At 35.0% G+C, this 20,588-nt stretch overlaps 4 protein-coding genes across 8 annotated transcripts in view; 3 read left to right on the forward strand and 1 right to left on the reverse strand.

The window, feature by feature from the left end:
• Positions 1 to 32: 32 nt before the first annotated feature.
• Positions 33 to 6,195, reverse strand: LOC123014049 (nuclear pore complex protein Nup205). Of its 2 annotated transcripts, XM_044412904.1 has the most exons (5): positions 6,086 to 6,195; positions 5,873 to 6,030; positions 409 to 5,824; positions 236 to 360; positions 33 to 187 (listed from the first exon to the last, which is right to left on the reverse strand). In XM_044412904.1, the coding sequence occupies exons 1-5, from the start codon at positions 6,093 to 6,095 to the stop codon at positions 104 to 106; spliced, it is 5,793 nt and encodes a 1,930-aa protein (XP_044268839.1). In that variant the 5' UTR covers positions 6,096 to 6,195; the 3' UTR covers positions 33 to 103. The 2 variants fall into 2 exon arrangements, with proteins under 2 accessions (XP_044268839.1, XP_044268838.1); XM_044412903.1 differs by having other exon boundaries at positions 236 to 5,824.
• Positions 6,196 to 6,485: 290 nt separating this feature from the next.
• LOC123015030 (motile sperm domain-containing protein 2-like) lies at positions 6,486 to 11,448 on the forward strand. Of its 2 annotated transcripts, none has more exons than XM_044414445.1 (10): positions 6,486 to 6,698; positions 6,750 to 6,838; positions 6,890 to 7,033; positions 7,084 to 7,258; positions 7,308 to 7,471; positions 8,496 to 8,698; positions 9,415 to 9,478; positions 9,570 to 9,688; positions 9,735 to 9,929; positions 10,137 to 11,448. In XM_044414445.1, exons 2-10 carry the CDS (start codon positions 6,769 to 6,771, stop codon positions 10,443 to 10,445), a joined length of 1,443 nt encoding a protein of 480 aa, XP_044270380.1. In that variant the 5' UTR covers positions 6,486 to 6,698; positions 6,750 to 6,768; the 3' UTR covers positions 10,446 to 11,448. The 2 variants fall into 2 exon arrangements, with proteins under 2 accessions (XP_044270380.1, XP_044270379.1); XM_044414444.1 differs by having other exon boundaries at positions 6,486 to 6,694.
• Positions 11,449 to 11,876: 428 nt separating this feature from the next.
• LOC123015028 (transcriptional repressor CTCF) lies at positions 11,877 to 16,922 on the forward strand. 2 transcript variants are annotated; one of them, XM_044414443.1, is made up of 11 exons: positions 11,975 to 12,015; positions 12,504 to 12,552; positions 12,611 to 12,767; positions 12,823 to 13,022; positions 14,005 to 14,503; positions 14,553 to 14,689; positions 15,403 to 15,553; positions 15,613 to 15,767; positions 15,818 to 16,394; positions 16,450 to 16,565; positions 16,614 to 16,922. In XM_044414443.1, exons 3-11 carry the CDS (start codon positions 12,632 to 12,634, stop codon positions 16,680 to 16,682), a joined length of 2,040 nt encoding a protein of 679 aa, XP_044270378.1. In that variant the 5' UTR covers positions 11,975 to 12,015; positions 12,504 to 12,552; positions 12,611 to 12,631; the 3' UTR covers positions 16,683 to 16,922. The 2 variants fall into 2 exon arrangements, with proteins under 2 accessions (XP_044270377.1, XP_044270378.1); XM_044414442.1 differs by lacking the exon at positions 12,504 to 12,552 and having other exon boundaries at positions 11,877 to 12,015.
• Positions 16,923 to 17,329: 407 nt separating this feature from the next.
• LOC123015027 (titin-like) overlaps positions 17,330 to 20,588 on the forward strand; it is a 65,016-nt gene continuing 61,757 nt past the window's right edge. For both annotated transcript variants that reach the window (XM_044414440.1, XM_044414441.1), the window contains exon 1: positions 17,330 to 17,360. In XM_044414440.1, coding sequence (XP_044270375.1) covers positions 17,345 to 17,360 — 16 coding nt within the window. In that variant the 5' untranslated portion in view covers positions 17,330 to 17,344. The remainder of the gene's footprint in view (positions 17,361 to 20,588) is intronic.

Raw genomic sequence — 20,588 nt, forward strand, 5'->3', positions numbered from 1 at the left:
TTTGATGTAGAGATGTTTTTCAAACACTTTCCTCATAAAAGCTTGTAAAAATAGTTTATTACAGAAAATTGATTTTTACAACAAACTAGAGCAAAAATACAAACTACTTAACTGGCACAAATTGTATCAAACGGATGATTTTTCTCAACATTGTTTCAACGAACCCTTTATCTAAGTCGGATTGGTCCTACAACATTTATTTTTTAGAGAAAAACAATTTTTGTTTTAAACTTACCTGTAGGGTTTCCAATAACTGTTTAGTGAAGCTATCATTAAAAATTGATACTAAACCGTGCTTGAGATTGCTGATATCGTCTGTGGATACTTTCCAAGTGGCTTCCGTGGCAGACGCAAGAGTCCCTAAATCATAAAAATTACACTCAATTCTGACAAAAGAACGTATTTTACCTGGTGACTTTACCGACATTGAACTGAAATTCTTGACTTTAGGAATCGCCTTCAACATGTAATAATCCAAATGTACCCAAATCAAATAAATCGCATTTTCAATAATATAATAGCAGTACTGCATCTCTTTCCTTTTTTTCTCCAGTCTGTTTGAAATTAAATCATATACATGCTCCCTTTTCGTATTAACATCTTGAAGATTCAACGACCCGTCGATAAACTCATCAACATCGGTGCTATCCATCACCGGAATTTCCTTAATCTTCCTCTCCAGTAACTCATAAGTGAATTTCTCTTGATGATGGTGGTTCACAATATTAATCAACTGTTGTACAACCACCCCCAAAGACGGCGTCTGATCATTAAAATTCAACCCGTTCTTCAAATCAACCGAATTCAAACCGGGGTCTTTCAAAGTCGGCTGAAAAATAACCCCGATTCCCCCATGCTCCACGTCATGATTTGCCACAACGTTCCGCGAGTAGGACAACAAGTTGGCCATCACCTGCATGGCAAAGAGGAGCCGCTCCGATGTTTGGAAAGTGTGCGAACGCTCGACTTGCCGATTGACCAGTTCTTTCACCACTTCGTCGGTGAGGATAAATTTAGGCAAAAGAGCAAGTGTTAGTTTCTGTATCCTGAACAGATGGGCCCTTTGGTCGTGCACAATATCGGGATTTTCGAGAATATTCACTAGATTGTTGTTGGCAGTTCGGGCAATCACCGAAGTCAGCAAAGATAACTCTTTCAAAAATTGACGAGACAGGGTGGGACTCCCCGAGCGTAAAATCGTTTCAACCACATCGAGATGATTCAAAATGAAATACATTATCTGCACCACAGCCGACTGGTTATCAGTTCCGAGAGTCGTTAAAATCGCATTGCAAACTTCCAAAGTTGGCAACCACATCTGAAGATACAGTTCCTCAGGTGGTGGTATGAAACTTTCAAGAATGTCAGTGGGACGCCACGTTTTCGCTATCTCCGGGTGGTAACTAAACACATTCATGTTGCCAAAACAGGAGAAAATCTTCTGTTCGAGGAGCAATTCAGCCCCGACTCTTGTTCCCGCCAAGCGTCCCAAAAACAAGATTTTCGACATGTAGACATACAACGGTTTGATGGAAGTTTGTCCAGGTTCGAGGAGCCGTTCCAGGTCGTTATTACTATCCAAAATCGACTGGATGATCACTTTTAAATACCCTCGCCCCGACATATACGCAATCCAGTTGATATTCCCTGACAGTGTGATCAAAACACTGAAACTTGACAATGCCAACATCCGCGACACGTCGTACCCCCCAATGCAATCCTGACACATCACTTCCACTAACCTCTCCCCAAATTTCGCCAAACTATCGGTCGACATTTTAAAATTTTGCAAGTGGTTTTCGATACTGACCCTTGAGTTGTCCAGCCGACTCACATACATACTATTCGAAAGGGGAACACTCTCTGGTGGTTTCTCCAAACTCGCCAATTCCAACAATGTGACTAAAGCGGCGTATAGGTTGATTTTGAGTTTTTCATCCGTGACGTTGGAGACCATGATCCACTCGATCAGATTTTCCAATACCTCCTTGAGCGAACCTAGGAGCATTTGCAACATGCTTGCCGGGATATCCGTCTCAGACGAGAAGTTTTGTTGCTTGCGCTCGTAGACGTGACATTTTCGAAGATTTTCGATGATTAGTAAAACAGCACCTGACAACAGTTGGCCAACTTCGGGCAATAGCTCGATTTTGGTGACGCGCTTCAAGAGATTCAAAACGAAACAAACCCCAACCAATTGGGACTCTTTCACTGATAAAATCTCGTGAGGGATAAACACCATGAGGACTTCCACAACTTGCCTCCAAGCGTCCACAAATTGGACAATTGACGCGTACTTTTCCTTGTTTTTGTTTAACTCGAGGGCGTATTTTAGCACTTTGGGGATTTCTTGAGTCACTGCCTGGATTTGGCCCATCACAGCTGTGCCTTGCAGGAGTTTCACCTCGTCGTATAGTCTCTGATGAAGCTTCTTTAAGTCGATTAATTTTTGTCTCCCGTCTTGTACGCAATGATCTAATAACACGTTGAGGACTTTGGCATCGAAAAATTGCCACTCGGGGGCTAGGACAGTGTCAGGTTTGAATTCAAAATACGGGATTAAATTGACCAAAAAATTGTTACTTATGCGTTCCAAAAACATATAATTACCCTCTCTGACTTCTTCTTTGTAGGTTGCACTGAAGGGATCCTGATTTGTGTTGTTTTCAATCTGTGGCAAACTGACCAAAAAGTGAGACAACTGTTTCATATAACTGACTTGTTTGCTTTGACCACAGACTTTTAATTCAACTGCGAGGGTTTTCATCAACCACGAAATCTGGTTTAAAACGTGCAAACCCTCGTTTATTCTACTGTGGCACAGATTCAAATGATAAGTGAAAAACTTCTTATTAAGTCGTAAGAATCTTAAAACAGGACCGTAGGTTTTGCTATTACTAGATAACAAGAATATGACTTCGTATGCTGATTCTAACAATGATGATGTAATAGAGCCTTCTTTCACAACTTCTGTTTCCATTAACGAAATTATAGAATGGAGACAAGATCTCGGAAAATCTAAAACTCCCGAATACTGGAATTCAGTCTTTGAAATATCTTTTTTAATATCGAATCCTAAAAGAAAGTGACTCAAATTGGGGGCGGTATACGGGAGGCAATGCTTTATCAGCTTCAGAATTTCCAATTTTGTTTTAATAGTCAATTGTGTGTCTTCCTCGGCAACATCACTGTCCAAACTGAGCACAAACCCGTGTTTTATCTCATCTTTCGCATCCGAAGACAGAAAGATATTAATAAATTGATTATGTAAAAGTGGTGTGTTGGTCACGTGGTTTAATATTTTGACAACAACGTAGCTATGTTTCAGCAAATAGGGCTGATAACTCACATATTTCGCTATATTGACACAATGGTCCGGCTTTCCAGTCCTCCTATTGATAGTCAATAGAAGTTTAGTTAAATTCGTCAAGAGGATAGGGGCCGACGAAGCCGTTAAAACATTTACAAATTTCCCATGCAAGGCCAAAACCGAATGAATTATGTTCAAGCAAAGCAAAGTACATTCTTCCAACAACTGTTGATTGGGAAAAGTAACATAAGTATCAAACAATCGATTTCCTTCATCGATGATATCCAAAATGACACTCAGCAATTCGGATTTGTTATTTAACTGAATCATCAAGTGGTACCCCGGGGGCGGATTAAATTCCGTCGGGAGATTCTTTTTGGGAAAATCGGCAATCTGTGGGTCGTACTGTGTCAAAAATTTCTCAAACAGTTTGAGACAAAGCTTGGCGATTTCCCATTTCTCAGACGAATTCCGGTACGACCTCGTATGAAATTTGAGAAATACTGAATTTACGATAAAAGACAGGTACGGGTCAAAACCTGGGGGTCTGGGACCGGCCCCTAAAGTCCTCGGGATTCCAAAATCGGTCAAAACATCTAAGAGCTTCAACATGGCTCTGGTCAACGGATACTCCTCTAGTCGGGCCTCAATCTCGTCCAATTCCGTTTGGATGCCTCGAGGGGTGTAACTTGAGGTCGTAGGGACCGTCACTAAAATCTGAGACGTTTCCAAATTATCCCACATTTGTGCAGCATTTTCTGTCGATTTACTCAACGAAGCCAGAGTGAGCAAAAGATCGGATTTTAGTGGAATTGGCACTGAACACCCCACCAAACCCAACAGAATCGTCAAAGGGGCCCAACCCGGATGTTCGCATAGTGCCAACCTGGAAAAGTCATCGTGGTCGGCGATTGTCCGGATTAACAACAGAACAGCATGAAGGCCTTCCAGCTCTTGAGGAGAGACGCCTTTAAGATACGTATTTCGGTAAACTGTGTCAGTCACAGGGGGTAATTCTTGACGCAAATTATTGTAATATTGAGCGAAAGAAGTGAAAAAGTGATCCCAGGAGAGTGTGGCAGTGAGTTGGGGTCCTACTTGCTTCAACATGTTGAAGCAGTGGCGAGCTGCTTGAGGACAAGACGATAGACTACTTAGCATGGTTAAATAAGGAACGAAAAGTGTGGAGGGTAACATGTCACCCGCAAGACGGACAAATTTGAACAAGGAGACAGCACGAGATGAGGAACGATGAGAACTGTATTGAGTAGAATTGAGTTCGACTGGGCTCCAATAACTTAAAACGTATTCAGTGTTGAGGACATCTTTTGAGTAAACTTTGGCGATAGTCAAGAGAAGGTACTCAAAGTACCGCGGGAGGTTAACAGGAGCGTCTAGACCCTCCCGCGTATAAATCTGAACAGTTCTGGCAATTTCATCAGCTTTGATTCGCAGTTCTTTCACTTTTGGATACATATAGACGATAAAATCTGTAATCAGGTGATGCATTCGTTTGTAGACAAAAGCTTCTTTGTATAAAACATCATTTTCAAGAATGATATTGTGCATAAATTCAAACACGTGGTTCTCTATAGCAGCGTCCACAAAAGTCTCCTCTTTGTTAATAACATCTTGGAATTGCTGATTTTGGGGAATAAGCCTCAGAGACGCTAGACAAACAGCTAGACCAAAAGTAGCAACAGCTTGAAGCCCCTCACACTTCCATTTCGGTTTCCCCGGTTGTAATTCATTAATAACCGTGTTCACAAAATCAGGATCTGACAATATTGGCAGACTTTGAACGGCCTCTTCCCCATCTTCCCTCGAATGCAACACACTAAGATCCAGTGCCGATAACAAGGCCATAATCAAATACAAGTTAACATTATCCAACTTCCCTGATGCCTCTTCTTCAATTTCTGCTTGTCGCAAGTAATTAATTAAAGCCAAAGTTGGTGCTTTTGGAAGCCCGGACTGAGCCGCCCATGTGAAAACAATATCAGCGAGAATAACCCGGATATCTTGGAACAAATCCATGACTTGTCGCCGGTGTCTCGGCCCCCCTAACGCAAGATTTTCTTGCAATTTATCCATTTCTTTGCTCAAGTCCAAAGTGCGCAACAATTCAAAAATTCGGTTAAACAAGCCGCCCTCCATTAACTGATCTGTGTAAGTGGTGACAAATTTTTCAACGTCAGGTTTTATGCTGACGCTCCACTGGACACCAGTTCGGGCCTGGACCAAGTAACGCAAACTCTGAACTAAGGACTTACGGCCGTCGTAGTACAGCAAAACGGCGACTAGTCCGCGAGGAAGGCCGGGGTAGAAAGACATTTGGATTTGGGCGGTGCAGAGGAGGTCCAATGCGACAAATTCGTTCATGTCGTACATATCTGATAAAATAATGGCTTCTTGGTATAACTCCTTAGAGAGGATTTGGTGGCCGAGGCCTTTGATGACAATACCGTCCACCATGCCTTTCTTGAGTTCCTCGCGACTTTTGACATTTTTGGGCTAGGGAAAAAGTGTAAGCACCACATGTGTGCCAGTTTTTATAAATACCTGATTTTGAAGAAGTGAAAAAAAGTTTTGTTTGTGTTTACGTAAGGTATTTTCAAATTCTACGGCGTAAACATCATCGGGGTCGTCACTTAGACTTTTCCAAATGATTTTTTTCAGCCCCTTGTAGGAACTCCACAAATCTTCTGACTTGTTTAATGCTGCAAAAAATGTGTTTCATTGTAATGTAGTGGTCATAAATAATAGAAAACATACCGTCAGACATGATTATGGTCTACTTTTACTAATAAAACGCTCAGAAACATTAAAAGTTTGAGGTTACTTCGGCTTTGCGGCAAAACTGTTATAAATGTCAAACTTGAAAATTGTTGAATTTCAAGTTTTGCCAACAGATTTTTCTAGTAACTTTTCGCAGTTTTATACAAGGAGCAATCAATAAGTAAATTAATTTGAATTGAAAATTTTGGAGAAAATTAAAATCACTTTATGGTCAGATTATGAAATTAAACAATAGTATTAGTAAGTCGTTTTATACGACAATAATAATTGATTTGTAGCTTCTACAAATGTGATAAATCACAATTTGAATTACAAATGTCAACCACATCAATTTAATTGGCTGAACTGCACATGTCTGCTGATTGTTATTGGTTTATTTGTTGGATTATCAACACAAGTGTCACTACTTGTCAGCAGTCACCACACATCACTTTTTATTTCGTTGGTTGATAGTTGTGATTTAGTTTAAGTTCAAGGATCGGTAATGTAAGAGTTCAGATTAAAGCATTATATTGTCAATGCCTTATTTAATTTACGTGTTATTAAATCCCAGCGTAAACTTATTGAAGTGGTAAATTATTTGTTGTGAGTGCGTCCGCGACGGCCGATTTTATCAAAGAAATAAACATTTTTCTTTCAGGTCAAACTGAAAATAAAAAATGTCTTCTGTTCAAATTCAAGAACTTAGAGATGCTTTTCTGCAACAGCTTGCGTCTAAAGGAAATGATGGTAATACAAAAAAATAAAAGATTGTTCAAAGGTTTATTCACATGCTTGTAGCCGTTCATCCCAAGGACTTGGAAAGGGTGAAGAAGGATGATAACTGGGTGAACCGATTTTTACTACAACATGATAATAATCAAACAGAAGCTCTAAATATGATGTGGGAGACGTTAACTTGGAGAAAAGAGTTTAACGTCAATGGTAGGTATGGTCATTGTTATTTTAAGTAATTACATAATGGTAATTTGCAGAGATTAATGACCATGTGAAGATGGATATAATAGTTCAGGGTGGATTTTTTCCACATGGGCATGATAAAGATGGTTGTAGTTTGTTTGTATTCAAGTGTAAGAAATATGTGAAAGGGACTCACAACATGGATGATTTGAAAAGATGTGTCGTGTATTGGTTTGAAAGATTAGAAAGGTAGTTTCATAATCTGATCTTTTATTTATTTAATTTATTTAAATTTAAGGCAAGACAAAGGCAAACCTATCACTCTCTTCTTTGATATGGAAGGCTGTGGCTTAGCTAATATGGATTTAGAATTTACTAAATATCTAATAGGCCTATTCAAACAATATTACCCTTATTTTTTAAATTACATTCTGATTTTTGAGATGCCATGGATTTTAAACGGTGAGTGATTTGTTACTCTATAATTAGAAAAACCGCAGATTAGATAACAAATTATTGGTAATTGGAAACGTTACAATGTTTATGTAACTGTTCCGTACAATCATTTGAAGGTTTTTCAGCATAATTTTTAGATAAATACAAAATTTTATTTTTCAAACACCTATAGTGGGCAAATGTCTCACATAAAAAAAGATAAGAAAGCATAAAGGTCAAGTGGGTTTAATTTTAGAGTGTAGCGCTACTGAAACACCTACCTAAAAGCATCACTTTTAATTGCGATAAAAGAAAAACTTGGAAGTATTGTTAGATACTAAGTTATAATAATATTCTATGAATTCAATGTTACTGCTTTATCTTGAATAGCTTTAGAACATTTTGCAATAATAACATTTTTCAAAATTCCAATCAAAATAATCGCACCTTAGATCATTGAACATGGATTTTTTATCAGTGATTTTGCTATGATCATTCAAAGGATTATCTTCTCAGAATATGATAAGAGAAAAAGAAATGAAACTACAGGTGTAATTAATTATCTACAAATAATGGGAATTAAAATATGTTGTTACGTTGAAATTTACAAGCAAATATAACACTGTACCTAGATTGCAATAATTAAATATTACCTGAATTTCAGTAATAAAATTGTACTTAACAACAGTATTGTTAGAATGTTTAATGGATACAATATTTGTCAAATACTTTTACTTTTTTTTTTTAATTTTTTCAAATATGGAGGAAAGAAAACTATTTATTTATGTCGTATTAAAAATTGTAAACACTTTATTTTATTACATATTTCTAATCAATAAATTCTTTAAATTTGGTATATTTCACTCAATTTTATTTATTTTGATTTAAAAGCACTACGTCATTTAATGTACGTGCAAAGATGATCATGTTTATTTTATTTAAAATGAACGTGAATCCTTTGTTTATTTTCAACGTTATTTAATGATAGTGTAGAAAATATTTGTATGTTTGTAAAAAGAATGAATTAAAAAGCAAGTATTGATTTTTCTAGCCGCCTTCAAAATAATTAAATCTTGGCTACCCGAAAAAGCGGTCCAAAAAATCAAATTTGTTGGAAAAAAAGACATAAAAGAGTATGTCCCACTGGACCAGGCACTAACGTGTTGGGGTGGACAAAACGATTACACCTTCAGCTTCCTGCCAGAACCCCAAGAGGAAGTTCCAAATAACGTCAGTACTGCCAGCAGCAGGAAGGTAAGAAATCGAAACGGAAAAACTTTCGCTATTTCAATTTTAGCTGGAAATCTATATTGTCCGAGTATTGATTTTTCTTACGAATTCCTAAGACAGTCATATAATATTCTTAACAAAGGGAATACATAACCTGATTTTTACTTTATTTAATTTTTGTTTAAGTTTTTTTATAATTTGGTTGTTTTAGTAGCTTTCATTTCGGCTTGCACTGAGCTAATGTAATACCAGGATTTATATAGTTAGAAATAATAAACAAGCATTAGCATGCCAATAGCATTTGTCTTAATAAATATGATAATAATATTGAATAATAATGCAAATAATTCTATTGGTTTAATAGTCTTTAGTGTAATTAAAACAAAGTAAACTTTAACCTTAGATCTTCTAAACAGAAACAAAAGATATTGATTCTAATTTTGGTTTTTGACCTTCAGTAACGTTACGTGATAGCATTTGCCGGCAAAACTGGGAGTCATCATAATTTTGCTATCTTCTAGACATCGATTTGCTGTTGTTTACGAACCTAGAAATAGTATCTGTACGAAAAGTTGAATTGGAGTCATTTTCAATGGTAAAACCCGTTTCATTATCAACTTTACAACAAATTTACTGATTTCGCAACACTAATAAATTTAGAACGCTCCCTGTATACATATCTGCGCAAGCATTGGCAAAGTAGGCTAGCTAAAATGTTAATCAATAAAATGTAATGACAGGTTCATTTTGCTGATGGGTCTTCGATGTCAGAGTCACCAGAAGGGAGTGGAGACAGAGAACACGGTATGTTTAATTTCTTTGTTAGTCTAAATTTGAAAATATATTTTGAGCTGAGGGAAAATTTCGTGCAGTCTGACGTTTAATATGGTTACAGATGGAAGTACTCTTAGTGTGCAACCATCCAATATCATCACCTTTGTCAAGGAGGGTGGAGAGCTGGTCAGTACTGTGGAATTACAAAACATTGATAGCTCTCTCATATTGTCCTTCAAGGTAAGATACAGAAGATTGGTGAATAGTATTTATTTTGTAATTTTAGTTAAAGACCACTTCACCGGAAAAATTCCGCGTTAGACCCAGTGTTGGGTGCTTGACACCTGGGGCACGCGCTACGGTACACGTGACTCTCTTGCCCGGTTTCCAGCTAGGTGGCCTATCCAGAGATAAATTCCTTGTGATGAGTACAGTCATTGAACCCCGTGAAATGAACGAGGATTTAACCCAGTTATGGAAGGTATACGATTATTATTAATCAAATGTAAAACAGATGGAGTGCTACAAAAAAAAATCAGTTTATTATTCTGCAAAAAATGTGTTTTTTAAATACACGCAGTTTTGTTTTCTCGCCCTATATTAAGTTTTTGCAAAATTGATAATTGTTAATTAAAATTTTCATTGTTTCAATATTGTGTGGAAATATGTGACTTTTATTTTTTTCTAGGATACGTCTGGAAGGAAATTAAATCAACACCGGCTGAAGTGTGCCCAATCGAACGACATTTCTAAAAATGGGAACGCCGTTCCCGTGCCTGGGGGCTCTTCTGACGGGGATTACACAAACACCAGTCAGCTTATGACAAAAATAAATAACTTAACGGAGTGCCAAAGTCAGTTACACGGGGCTGTTAAACGTATTCAGTATTTCCAGATGGTAATCGTTCTCTTGGTTATCGTTTTGGGGGTTATGTTATCTTATGTCTTACACCTCGAGAGTCGAGAGGGGTATAGCGGTTCATGCAGTGCCCCATAACAATAACTGTTAGACGCAGGCCCGTTCGAAATAAATTTGGTTCGTAAACTGTTGCAAAATTCATTGTACATTATTTTGTACCTGATTTGTATTTTTAAACTGGTTTTAAGTTTTTAACCGGTGCCTGCAGTTCATGACAATATACATTCCTATAAAATTTATTTTTTGTTAAAAGTAAAGTGCTTTATTTTGGGTATTTTAATATATTAAATCAGTTTGAGTGATATTGTTTAAATGTGTGTAGTTGAATTGGTTGATGCAACATCCACCAACCTTACACCATGCTGTTTTTGTCTAGTGAATATATTTTTGTTTATATTTTTAAAGGTTATATTGTTAAAATCTTTAACTTAAATTAGATTTTATATTTTTAGTTAAGATACTTTCATGCTATGTACAATCGCATTAAAAGAACTGAAAAGATGCTAATTGTATATATTTTGCCTATGTGTAAGTTAAACAACTATGTGTAGTGATTTTTATATTGGAGGTCGTACACTCTGTTTACGTTTGACATTTAATAAGAGTTTAGTAGTTATCGATATTAAATTTTATTTGAAACTATTTTTTTATGGATACGTATGTACTGCCACACATATTTATTTAATAGCTAGTATAATATTTATTAACTAATCAAAATTTATAATTAGGCAACTTTTTTAAATAATCAAGCAAAAACATTCAGGTGCTACGAGTTACCAATTACAATCATTGCCACCTTGTTGAAGCATGAACTAAACGAATATTGCCTTATACTTATAATTGTACAACAAAAATCCTCAAACGTGGATTCCTAAACCTAGTTAGGCAGCTGATCTCCAATTCAATGATTTTTTTACGCTCCAACAGTGAGACATATTAAAAAATATATAAAAACAGTTGCCTAAGCTAAAATTTTGAAGAACCTAGGTGAAAAAGGGTAGAAAAATAATTATAGTAGTAATTTTTAATTACAGAATTGATTTGTTCAGAAGTGATGAATAAATTGATGAGAGGAAACTTATACTTATTTTTACAATAGAACCTTAAACACATTCTCCCAAACAGATAAAAATTGACTCACCGTATGTAGCGCATTACCATTTTGCAATAATTAATCATATTATCGTCATATTTCCATTTTAATTATTAAGCTATTATTTATGGATCGAAACTCGATAATAAAGACAATTTTTAAGTTTTATTTTGCTCTTACAATTAAGTTTTAATTTGGAAGCATCAAGTTGAACATATTGGCTTCAGTCTTCCAAATTCGTACCTATTAAGTCACAAACCAACAATAAAGGTAAGTGAAATAAAGAGAGAGAGTTGTATTTGAGTTAAATGATTAACGTAGAATTCATGATACTTTAAACAATTCTGTAATTAAAAAATGCATTGATATCAGGCATGTTTAAATTATCCCGCCAGCGGAGGTCGGATGGTGATTGGTCGAGGGAACGCGTGTGACGCATGCGCTTATCGTTTAGACCGTTGCCCTATTTCCTCCGCTGGCCTCGCCATCTCTGAGTACATCGAACAGACGCTGCCATTGCGATACGCCCTCACAGGACATTTTTGGAGTTAAAAGGTAAGTTGTATTTCCACAAATACCAACTCGCCCTACAAAAGCACCCGCAAATTCACACTCGGTTCAGTGTCGGCGTTGTTTTCCCTCAAATTTGGCACCTGTTTGAGCCCTTGTTGGACACAAAAACACGGAAAATCGGTATTTTTATACACGGCGACACTTTCCCCTTTATATCTTCTCCACGTTGATGACAGCGCCAACCGTGCTAATTTCTCGAAATTTTTGTTGAAATGCCCCCTACATCCAACTTCGTCAAGTATGGATTGTCAGGGAATTAATTAAAGAAATTGGAAATTTGGGGACCCTTCGAGGAATGATCGGCCCTACAAATTTCTTGGCGTCCTATTTTTAACGCAGCTGCAGTTTAATAGGAAAATGGCGGCAGCCTCGTTGATGAACCGTTTCCAATTTTAATCCCACCTTTCAATAATTTGGAATTTGGAGGGAAAGCAGCTCTACTCAAATTAAGACAAATAAATTTCTTACAGCAAACCGCAAAAATTCCATTACGTTCTCAACAAAAACAAATTGTACCAGGTGTTGTCAACAAGTTTTGGAAACCATTCCAACAATTAAGTTTTGTTTTATTTTTTAGGCGTCGAAAAACGCGTGCAGCATGACTGCACAATTTACACATAGTCCAATTAAATTGGAAGGTGTAGATTCGTCGGAAAATGTTACTGAGATTCAGTCGTATTTAGCCGGCTTTCAGAAGGAAATTGGGAATGATGCACCCATACAACAAGTGTCAGGTCTGTTGAGTTTCCTGGTAGTGCTTATCTGTGTTACTTGTTTTTTTTTTTTTAGGTGAAGATAATGAGGGGGAAACGGAAGAGGGAACTTACTTTGTTGATCAAGCGGGTCTTTACTATTACCAAGCTAAGGGGGAAAGCCAGCCTGTTATGACAGTAATGACAGGCCTCCCTGAATCAGGGGGTGATGAAGGTGAGGAATTTATCATTAACCCAAATAATGAAGAAGAGATGGAAGTTGAAGAGGGAGAAGAGGTATATCTAAATTATTTTCATTACCGTTCTTTACTTAATCGAAAAAAATTCCAAAACTCAAATTATAGCTCCACCTCCATTTACATAAAACTTAACTAATTAGTGTTAAGTTAACTTATTGATTATTTTAAGGATCATTAACATGCACTTGTAGAACAATAATGAGACTAATTATAAAAACTGATTTATTATATTTCAGTAAGTTATTGGTGCATAACTATAGCACCGGATAGAGAAAAAATAATTACATGGAGAAACATTGCATAAGGAAAAAACCGTTTACTTAAGAAATTTTCGATTTTTAGGCCAAAAAAGGTAAAATTTTTACTTTCGTGTTAACGAAATACTAAAAATTATCTCAAGTTGTTTAAAAAAATCTCAGTTTGTACGAAATAAAAAATAATGAACCAACAAAAAGAAAACTATTCCCAAAAAAATATGTATATTTTTTTGTAACAAACAAGTTAAAAACTATGACACGTTTGAATAAAAATAAAACATCGTTTATCAGAAATTAAAGAAAACTTCAGAGTTTTGCCCCACCATAACAAAACTGTTCAATTTAAATTTGGTAAAGTGAATATGAATTAAAGAATATAATATGTTAATTAAATTAAAGGATAAATATCCATTTAAACGAAAATGATATTTCGCCTGCTTATTGTAGTGTAAAAGATCTATCAACCTGTAGTTGGTTTTACTAGCTGTACTTGAATAAGGCGCGTTGTCTGAGGTTATTAATTGTTTGTGCTCAAGATGACATTGGTGTACAACCCTTCAATTGTAACTAGAAACTGTAATTCAAATACTCAGTTCAAACTTTTCCTAAAAAACCTTTATGTAAAAAATTAATGAATCTTTTGAATTTTTTTTCTTTTTTTGAATTTTGTTTATTTTTACTAGTTTTTGGAAGTGGAGCTATGGTTATGCTCACTAGTTTTTTTTACTACTACGAATAGAAATATAACATCTATTTTCAAAGAGTTCGACGGTTCAGGAATCCGAAAACCAGATTCTGATTAATTCTGGAAACGCTTATCAGCGAGTGACGGTCGTCCCAGCCGACACCAATTCCAGCGAATTGAGTTACGTTTTAATTGTGCAAGATCCCACTGACTTGAAAGACGGCGAACAAACCGATGGGGAGCAAGACATGACAGTGTACGACTTCGACGAGGGTGAAGAAGGCGGTGTCATTGATTCAGAAACGGACGATGATAAGTCAAAAATTGTTAAAATACTACCCCGAAAATCGCAGGTGGTTTCTCAAGCCCATATGTGCAACTATTGTAATTATACCAGTCCGAAACGGTACCTCTTATCGCGTCACATGAAATCTCATTCAGAAGAACGGCCGCATAAATGCAGCGTTTGCGAACGAGGTTTTAAAACATTAGCATCACTGCAAAATCACGTTAATACACATACGGGTACTAAACCGCATTCTTGCAAATTTTGTGATTCTGCTTTTACGACTTCAGGTAAATAAACGTGTGTTTTGTTTGCATAATTGAATTTGTGTTTACTTAGGGGAGCTTGTTAGACATGTGAGGTACAAACATACGCATGAGAAACCACACAAATGCCCCGAATGTGAATATGCAAGTGTGGAATTGTCCAAATTGAAGAGGCACATTCGATGCCATACCGGGGAACGGCCCTACCAGGTAGAGATAATTTTTATTTATTTTCTTAGCAACTTGTAATTGAATTAATTATTGAAGATGATCTCCTTGTTTTTTCTTTTGTATTATACTGTGATCCGGGTTGTTTTTGCTTTTTTTTACGAAAAATGAATAACTTAATAGATTCAGTTTTGTTATGTAATTAAAAAAATATTTATTATTGAATTATTATTTTCAAATAATTGCATTAATGTGTTGTAAAAAAAAAAATTAGTGGTATATAAAATCAACACTGGTAAAATTACGGACACGGAATTTTAGACATCAAATATATGTCAACTCAAAAAATGTTAATGTAATACACAGTTTATTGTCATTATCATTGACGTTTATTGAAACTAAAATTTTAAGTTTTTTTAGTTGACATTTATTTTTGGCGTCGATTTTCTGATCCAATAATGCCATCAGTGTATTTTTTTCTATGTGTTTCAATAAATTATTTTGATTTGTAATTTTTTCTGTCTGTCGGGATAAAAATTACTAAAATCGAAAATATGGTTTATTGCACATAAGGCCAGTTTTACATTTTTGTGTCAATCGAATACCAAATCTTCCAAAATTCCGTGTCTGGAACTGTACCAATAGTATGACTTTTATTTATATTATTTTGGTCTGAAACACGTCGCGTGCCACTTTTAGTGATTTATTTTAATTTTTTTATTTGACTTTAGGGAATATAATTTACTGATTTTTAGTGTCCCCACTGTACATACGCAAGTCCCGACACTTTCAAGTTAAAGCGTCATTTGCGAATCCATACTGGTGAAAAACCATACGAGTGCGATATTTGCAAAACGAAATTCACCCAGTCCAATAGTTTGAAAGCCCATAAGTTAACCCACAACAGTAAGTCGTCTTGTTTGACAATTTTAAATAAAATTTTTACATCACTTTCGAAATTCCAGTTGGTGATAAACCCGTATTTCACTGCGAATTCTGTCCTACGACCTGCGGTCGTAAAACAGATTTGCGAATTCACGTCCAAAAACTTCACACATCTGACAAACCTCTCAAGTGTAAAAGATGCGGTAAATCATTTCCAGACCGGTACAGTTATAAGGTTGGTATTGTAACATTCTTCCTCCCATTTATAGCGAGTTTGTTAATTAGGTACACAATAAGACTCACGAGGGTGAGAAATGCTACAAGTGTGATCTCTGTCCATACGCTTCAATATCAGCCCGCCATTTAGAGTCGCATATGCTCATCCATACCGACCAAAAACCGTACCATTGTGATCAGTGTGATCAAAGCTTCCGGCAGAAACAGTTGCTGAAAAGGCACCAAAATCTGTACCATAATCCCGACTACATACCACCACCACCTCGGGAAAAAACCCACGAGTGTCCCGAATGTTCGCGAGCTTTCAGACATAAAGGCAATTTAATTCGTCATATGGCCGCCCATGATCCCGATCCGACCATACAAAGGAAGCAGATGGAGTTGAAGTTGGGAAGACAGAAAAAGATTCAGATGATCGATGGACAGCAAGTGGAAGTGATCCCAGGAATGGAGTCGGATGAGGAAGATGAAGGGGAGATCGATATGATGGCAGTAGAGGGCTCTGATGGACAGCAGTATGTCGTCCTTGAAGTCATTCAGCTTGCTGATGGGGAGGAACAAGCAATGGTTGTTGGTGGGGATGGAAGTAATGAGCTTCTTGGGGAAAATATCTTGCCTGATAGTGGTAACAAACACATAATCAAACGAACTGAATACATTAATTCGTGATTTTATTGCAGATTTGAACGGTGAAGATGTAATAAAAGCGTTACAGTCGGCCAGAAGGGTGTACAAAACTGAAGAAACAAAGAAAGAAAATACAGAGAGTGATATGCAGAATTGCTTCGGCTTTGATGTAAGTTCATTCAAAAGTTTGTTATTGGTTTCACTGATTTATTTTTAGGAGGATGAAGAAGAAGAAGAGGAATCGAGAGGAAAAGAAACCATTACGCTTTTAGATCAGATTGACTAAGTTTTCAGATTGGTAGTTTTGTAAACAAAGAATTTGAAAGTCTTTATTTTAACATTAAGTTTAAATTATTTCTATCTTTGTAATTCTTTATGTTTTATTTTAGCAATTGTAAAATTTTGTATATATTTAATAATGATTTACGATTTCCATCTTTTTGTATATAATTATTTTCATGTTAATTCTAGATGTACAACACACTTTAGTTAATAAAGCAGTAAATATACGTATTTCATTTGTTTTTCACCTAAAAGAAAGGAAACTACTACTGTCGTAATGGAAAATAAAAAATTACAACGAATTATTGGCTCCCTATTTTAAACCCGACCCACTACATAAACTTTTACGAAAAAACTGCCTTTTCCTCATATCAGGTAGAGTTTCATTCATTGATTATATATTTTTTCTTATCCTGGGATTGGAGCACAATCTCTGAATCTTGAAGCCTTAGATGCTCCGGCTGATGGTGCGTGTCATGATCATGGTAGATCTCGCGTCACGACGTTTCGAGCCGTTGACGTCGGTCCTGTTTTAGCTCAAGCTTGGCGACGTCGGTGCGAGCGTCTCCAGTAGTTCGCGCCGACTGTGGCGGAGTGCGGTGTAGGTAGACATCTCATGGAAACCGTTGCCTCGGAGTACCATCAGCATCCGAAAGCCGGCTCAAAATGAAAGTTGCAACAGGTCAGTGCTGGAGCAAAAAACACCTTTTGCCGCCTTCATTTTATTTCGACGGAAAAAAAACATGAGGCTTGGGTTCGAAATCCAAACAAATTCGAATAATGTATTTTGTCTGGGAAAAATTGATGATTTTTCAAGCGAAGCTGCGTCTACACATGAGATTTTTGAAAGAATGCCACAATGTGTGTGTGCCAATTTTCGCTCTTAGAAAATTTACCACTTTTTGTATTTTAAAAATAATGCTTGTGTTTGTATCGTGGGCTGTCTTTAGTGACTTATTACGCGCCCTGAATAGAGATTATTTTAATGCATAATATTTGCAAAAGAAGCGGTCAGGTTTATTTTTGACATGAAGAAAGAGTAAAATTGTTCCTCCTGATTTAATCAGAACATGTCAGCTAGGAAGCAGATGTGGCGCTCATTTATATCTTAGATATCTGTACTAATGCTTTAATTTATTGTGCGTTTTATTTCATATCACACAAATAGACTTGCCAAACTTATTATTTATTTATGTTATGTATAAAGAATTTTTATTATGATTTTAAAAATGTTAAGTGCAAATATTTTTTGCATACTATTTTAGTTTGTTCCATAATTATCTAACTTTCTGGTTTGGCTGTAAATCACTTTTTGGTAAACACAAGATAACGGCCGTAAATCACTGAAACCATTTCAAGGAAGTTTTTCAAAATTTTAGTGGTTTATTAGTATCTTTTTAACTCTGTGTCTCTTTTGCTTTGTCTAATAAAAATTCTAAGTCACTATGAAAAACAAAATAATATAAACTTTTGCAATTTAGGAGATAACTGAAGTGTAGAAAAACAAAAACGCAAACATGCACGTCACAGTTTTAGATATGTACTTACCATTAATTCATTCACTATTATTTAGTGTTATGCTAAAGTTTCATAGGTTGTGTTAATATACAAGGTGTGCCAGAACTCGCGTCCCAGAGAAAAATGCCATGTGAAGTGAGATACAAGGAGCATGAAAAAAATGTTAAATCTATAACAATTTCAAAGTTATGAGAGTTTAAATTTTGCATTTGACTCTATTTATTTCTGTTGGAAAAACAGTTTTTCAAGTTTTTTTGCTACAGGCTATTAGAAGAGGAAACAGCTAGACTGGAATAAAAACTGAAGTAGAAACTTAGGTATAGTGCGTTTTTTGACTGTTTTAAACAAGATGTTTGATGATATGTATTTTTGTTTTTTTAATTTTTAAAGAGTGCTTATTTTGTTTATAATTATGCAGGATGTCCTAAAGGCAAACCGCCATACGTCCAACCAGTAAAAGTTGGTCGTGATAAATTAAAAACTATGACATTGGTGAAACAATGCTTATAACTACAGGGTGAATATAAAGTATGGAACCAAGCGGTTTTATTTTTGATCATTTGCCTCCAGAAAATAATAATTAACATAAATTAACGTAAAGAAAAAAATGTGATTGTATTTTCAAAACGAAATTTTGTTTTGTTTTTGAGTTACGCGATTTTTTTTGGGAAAATTGCAATTTATGTGAAAAATTTTTTTTGAAAAAATTAAATATAAAGCAGATAGATGTAATCCTTAGAGTATAGCTTTTATGAGAAAAATGATTTTATAGTGGGTTGCCATATAAAAAAATTATTTTTTTTGTAGAACTCAAAAACAAAAGGAAATTTCGAAAAAAATTATTCTTGTTAAATCAAGACATTTTTATAGTACCTTATCAATTATTAATTAGTTTTTTTCAAAAAATAAATAGTTTAAGCAAAAAACGTTTGGTTCCATACTTTTTATTCACCTGGTATGTATAGTTCCAAGTCTCATTTAATTGATACTGTCAATGTGACATATATGTACATAAACAAGAATCCGAAAACGATCCATTTATGAGATAAAAAAAACTTCAATTTCATAAAAATTAAGAATTAATAAAAACATAGTAACATTAAAGAACTAAAAAATTGCTCAAAATGCCTTCTAATTGCTGCTAATTTGTGCTTCTGAGTAATAATAGTCAAGTCTTGAAATTCTCTCTTTGCTGCTTAGCAAAGTAGTAACTCTTTAACGAACAAAGATATAAAAAAATATTAATTTTTTTTTAGAATGACATTTGCTATCACTGGTTGACGTATGGCGATTTGCTTTTGAGACACTCTGTATGAATTGTATGCTTTAATAGTAACTCATTAATCTGGGTCAATATAATTTTGACAAACTAGGATACATATTTTACGTTCCTATTAATTGATAATGTAAAAGAGCTTTCTACAATCCGCATATTAAATATTATGAAGTATGTAACAAAAATTAATCGATTAGTGATTACTGATTACTTTATTAGGTACCCCTAGAAAAATTAAGCAAAAAATGTGTGTACTTAAAAAAAGATAAAATTTTAAAAAAATATTATAGGTACGAGTAATTATAAGAATAAACTAATGGTAGGACTCGTATTGAACCAAAGGAGAATAAAGACATCAGTAGTAGGTATCTAGACTATCAATTAAAAAAAAAGCCTACTTTTTAACATCTTTGAAACTGCATAATTTTACTTAAGTTTTTTAATAATTAATTACTTATTATTTTTAATAATTTCCATTTTTGATGACAACTGCAAACTACATAATCATAATAAGCTATTAAAATTGTTTTTTTGTGTAATACGAGTAAATCTTTATACATTTTAAAAAGATATCTTGAAAAATTTAGATTTTTGACCTTTCAAGCAAATAAAATTAAAAAGAAATAATTAAGCGAGCTTTTTAATTTCCACTTTGTTTTTTTTGTCTGCAAAAATATGAATATAGTATCTAAAATATAGTATATTAATTAATAAATTTCAACACCCTCATCAAAAGGATGATCTACATTCACATCCTGAACCTGAATGTCAATAATAATTTAATAGTAGAACTTAAACCCTAACTTTAGCTGTAATAAAGCAATAAAATAGATGTTTGAGTTATTTAATATTTATGTTCCAATCTGTTTTAAAAAAACCGAAACGAAGTCTGTGTAAAACCTATTACCTATGTCTATTGCAATAATATCAATAATGTAATAACAAAAAGAGTTACGGATCTCTAATACGTTGTAATACTACCGATGTAGTTATATTTTTAGAGCTCAGCTAGAAATAACTACCGTTCGGTTAAATAGGTCTACGTAAAATATAAATATTGGTATTGCAATACTGAGTTCATCCCATAATCCATTAATAATTTTTGAGCTGTTATAT

This window comes from Tribolium madens, unplaced genomic scaffold (assembly GCF_015345945.1).
Source record: "Tribolium madens isolate multiple individuals breed KSU strain unplaced genomic scaffold, Tmad_KSU_1.1 Scaffold_97;HRSCAF=244;Tcas5.2_LG3a, whole genome shotgun sequence".
Lineage (NCBI taxonomy): Eukaryota > Metazoa > Arthropoda > Insecta > Coleoptera > Tenebrionidae > Tribolium > Tribolium madens.

Coding starts and splice junctions, on each gene's coding strand:
- LOC123014049 (XM_044412903.1), bottom strand. Junction 5,825..5,872: donor TTTCACTTCTTCAAAATCAG/GTATTTATAAAA, acceptor CTTTTTCCCTAG/CCCAAAAATGTCAAAAGTCG. Junction 188..235: donor AGTTATTGGAAACCCTACAG/GTAAGTTTAAAA, acceptor TAAATGTTGTAG/GACCAATCCGACTTAGATAA.
- LOC123015030 (XM_044414445.1), top strand. CDS start 6,769: ATGTCTTCTGTTCAAATTCAAGAACTTAGAGATGCTTTTCTGCAACAG. Junction 7,259..7,307: donor TGGTTTGAAAGATTAGAAAG/GTAGTTTCATAA, acceptor TTTAAATTTAAG/GCAAGACAAAGGCAAACCTA. Junction 9,930..10,136: donor ATTTAACCCAGTTATGGAAG/GTATACGATTAT, acceptor ATTTTTTTCTAG/GATACGTCTGGAAGGAAATT.
- LOC123015028 (XM_044414442.1), top strand. CDS start 12,632: ATGACTGCACAATTTACACATAGTCCAATTAAATTGGAAGGTGTAGAT. Junction 15,768..15,817: donor CAGACCGGTACAGTTATAAG/GTTGGTATTGTA, acceptor TTTGTTAATTAG/GTACACAATAAGACTCACGA. Junction 16,566..16,613: donor AGAATTGCTTCGGCTTTGAT/GTAAGTTCATTC, acceptor ATTTATTTTTAG/GAGGATGAAGAAGAAGAAGA.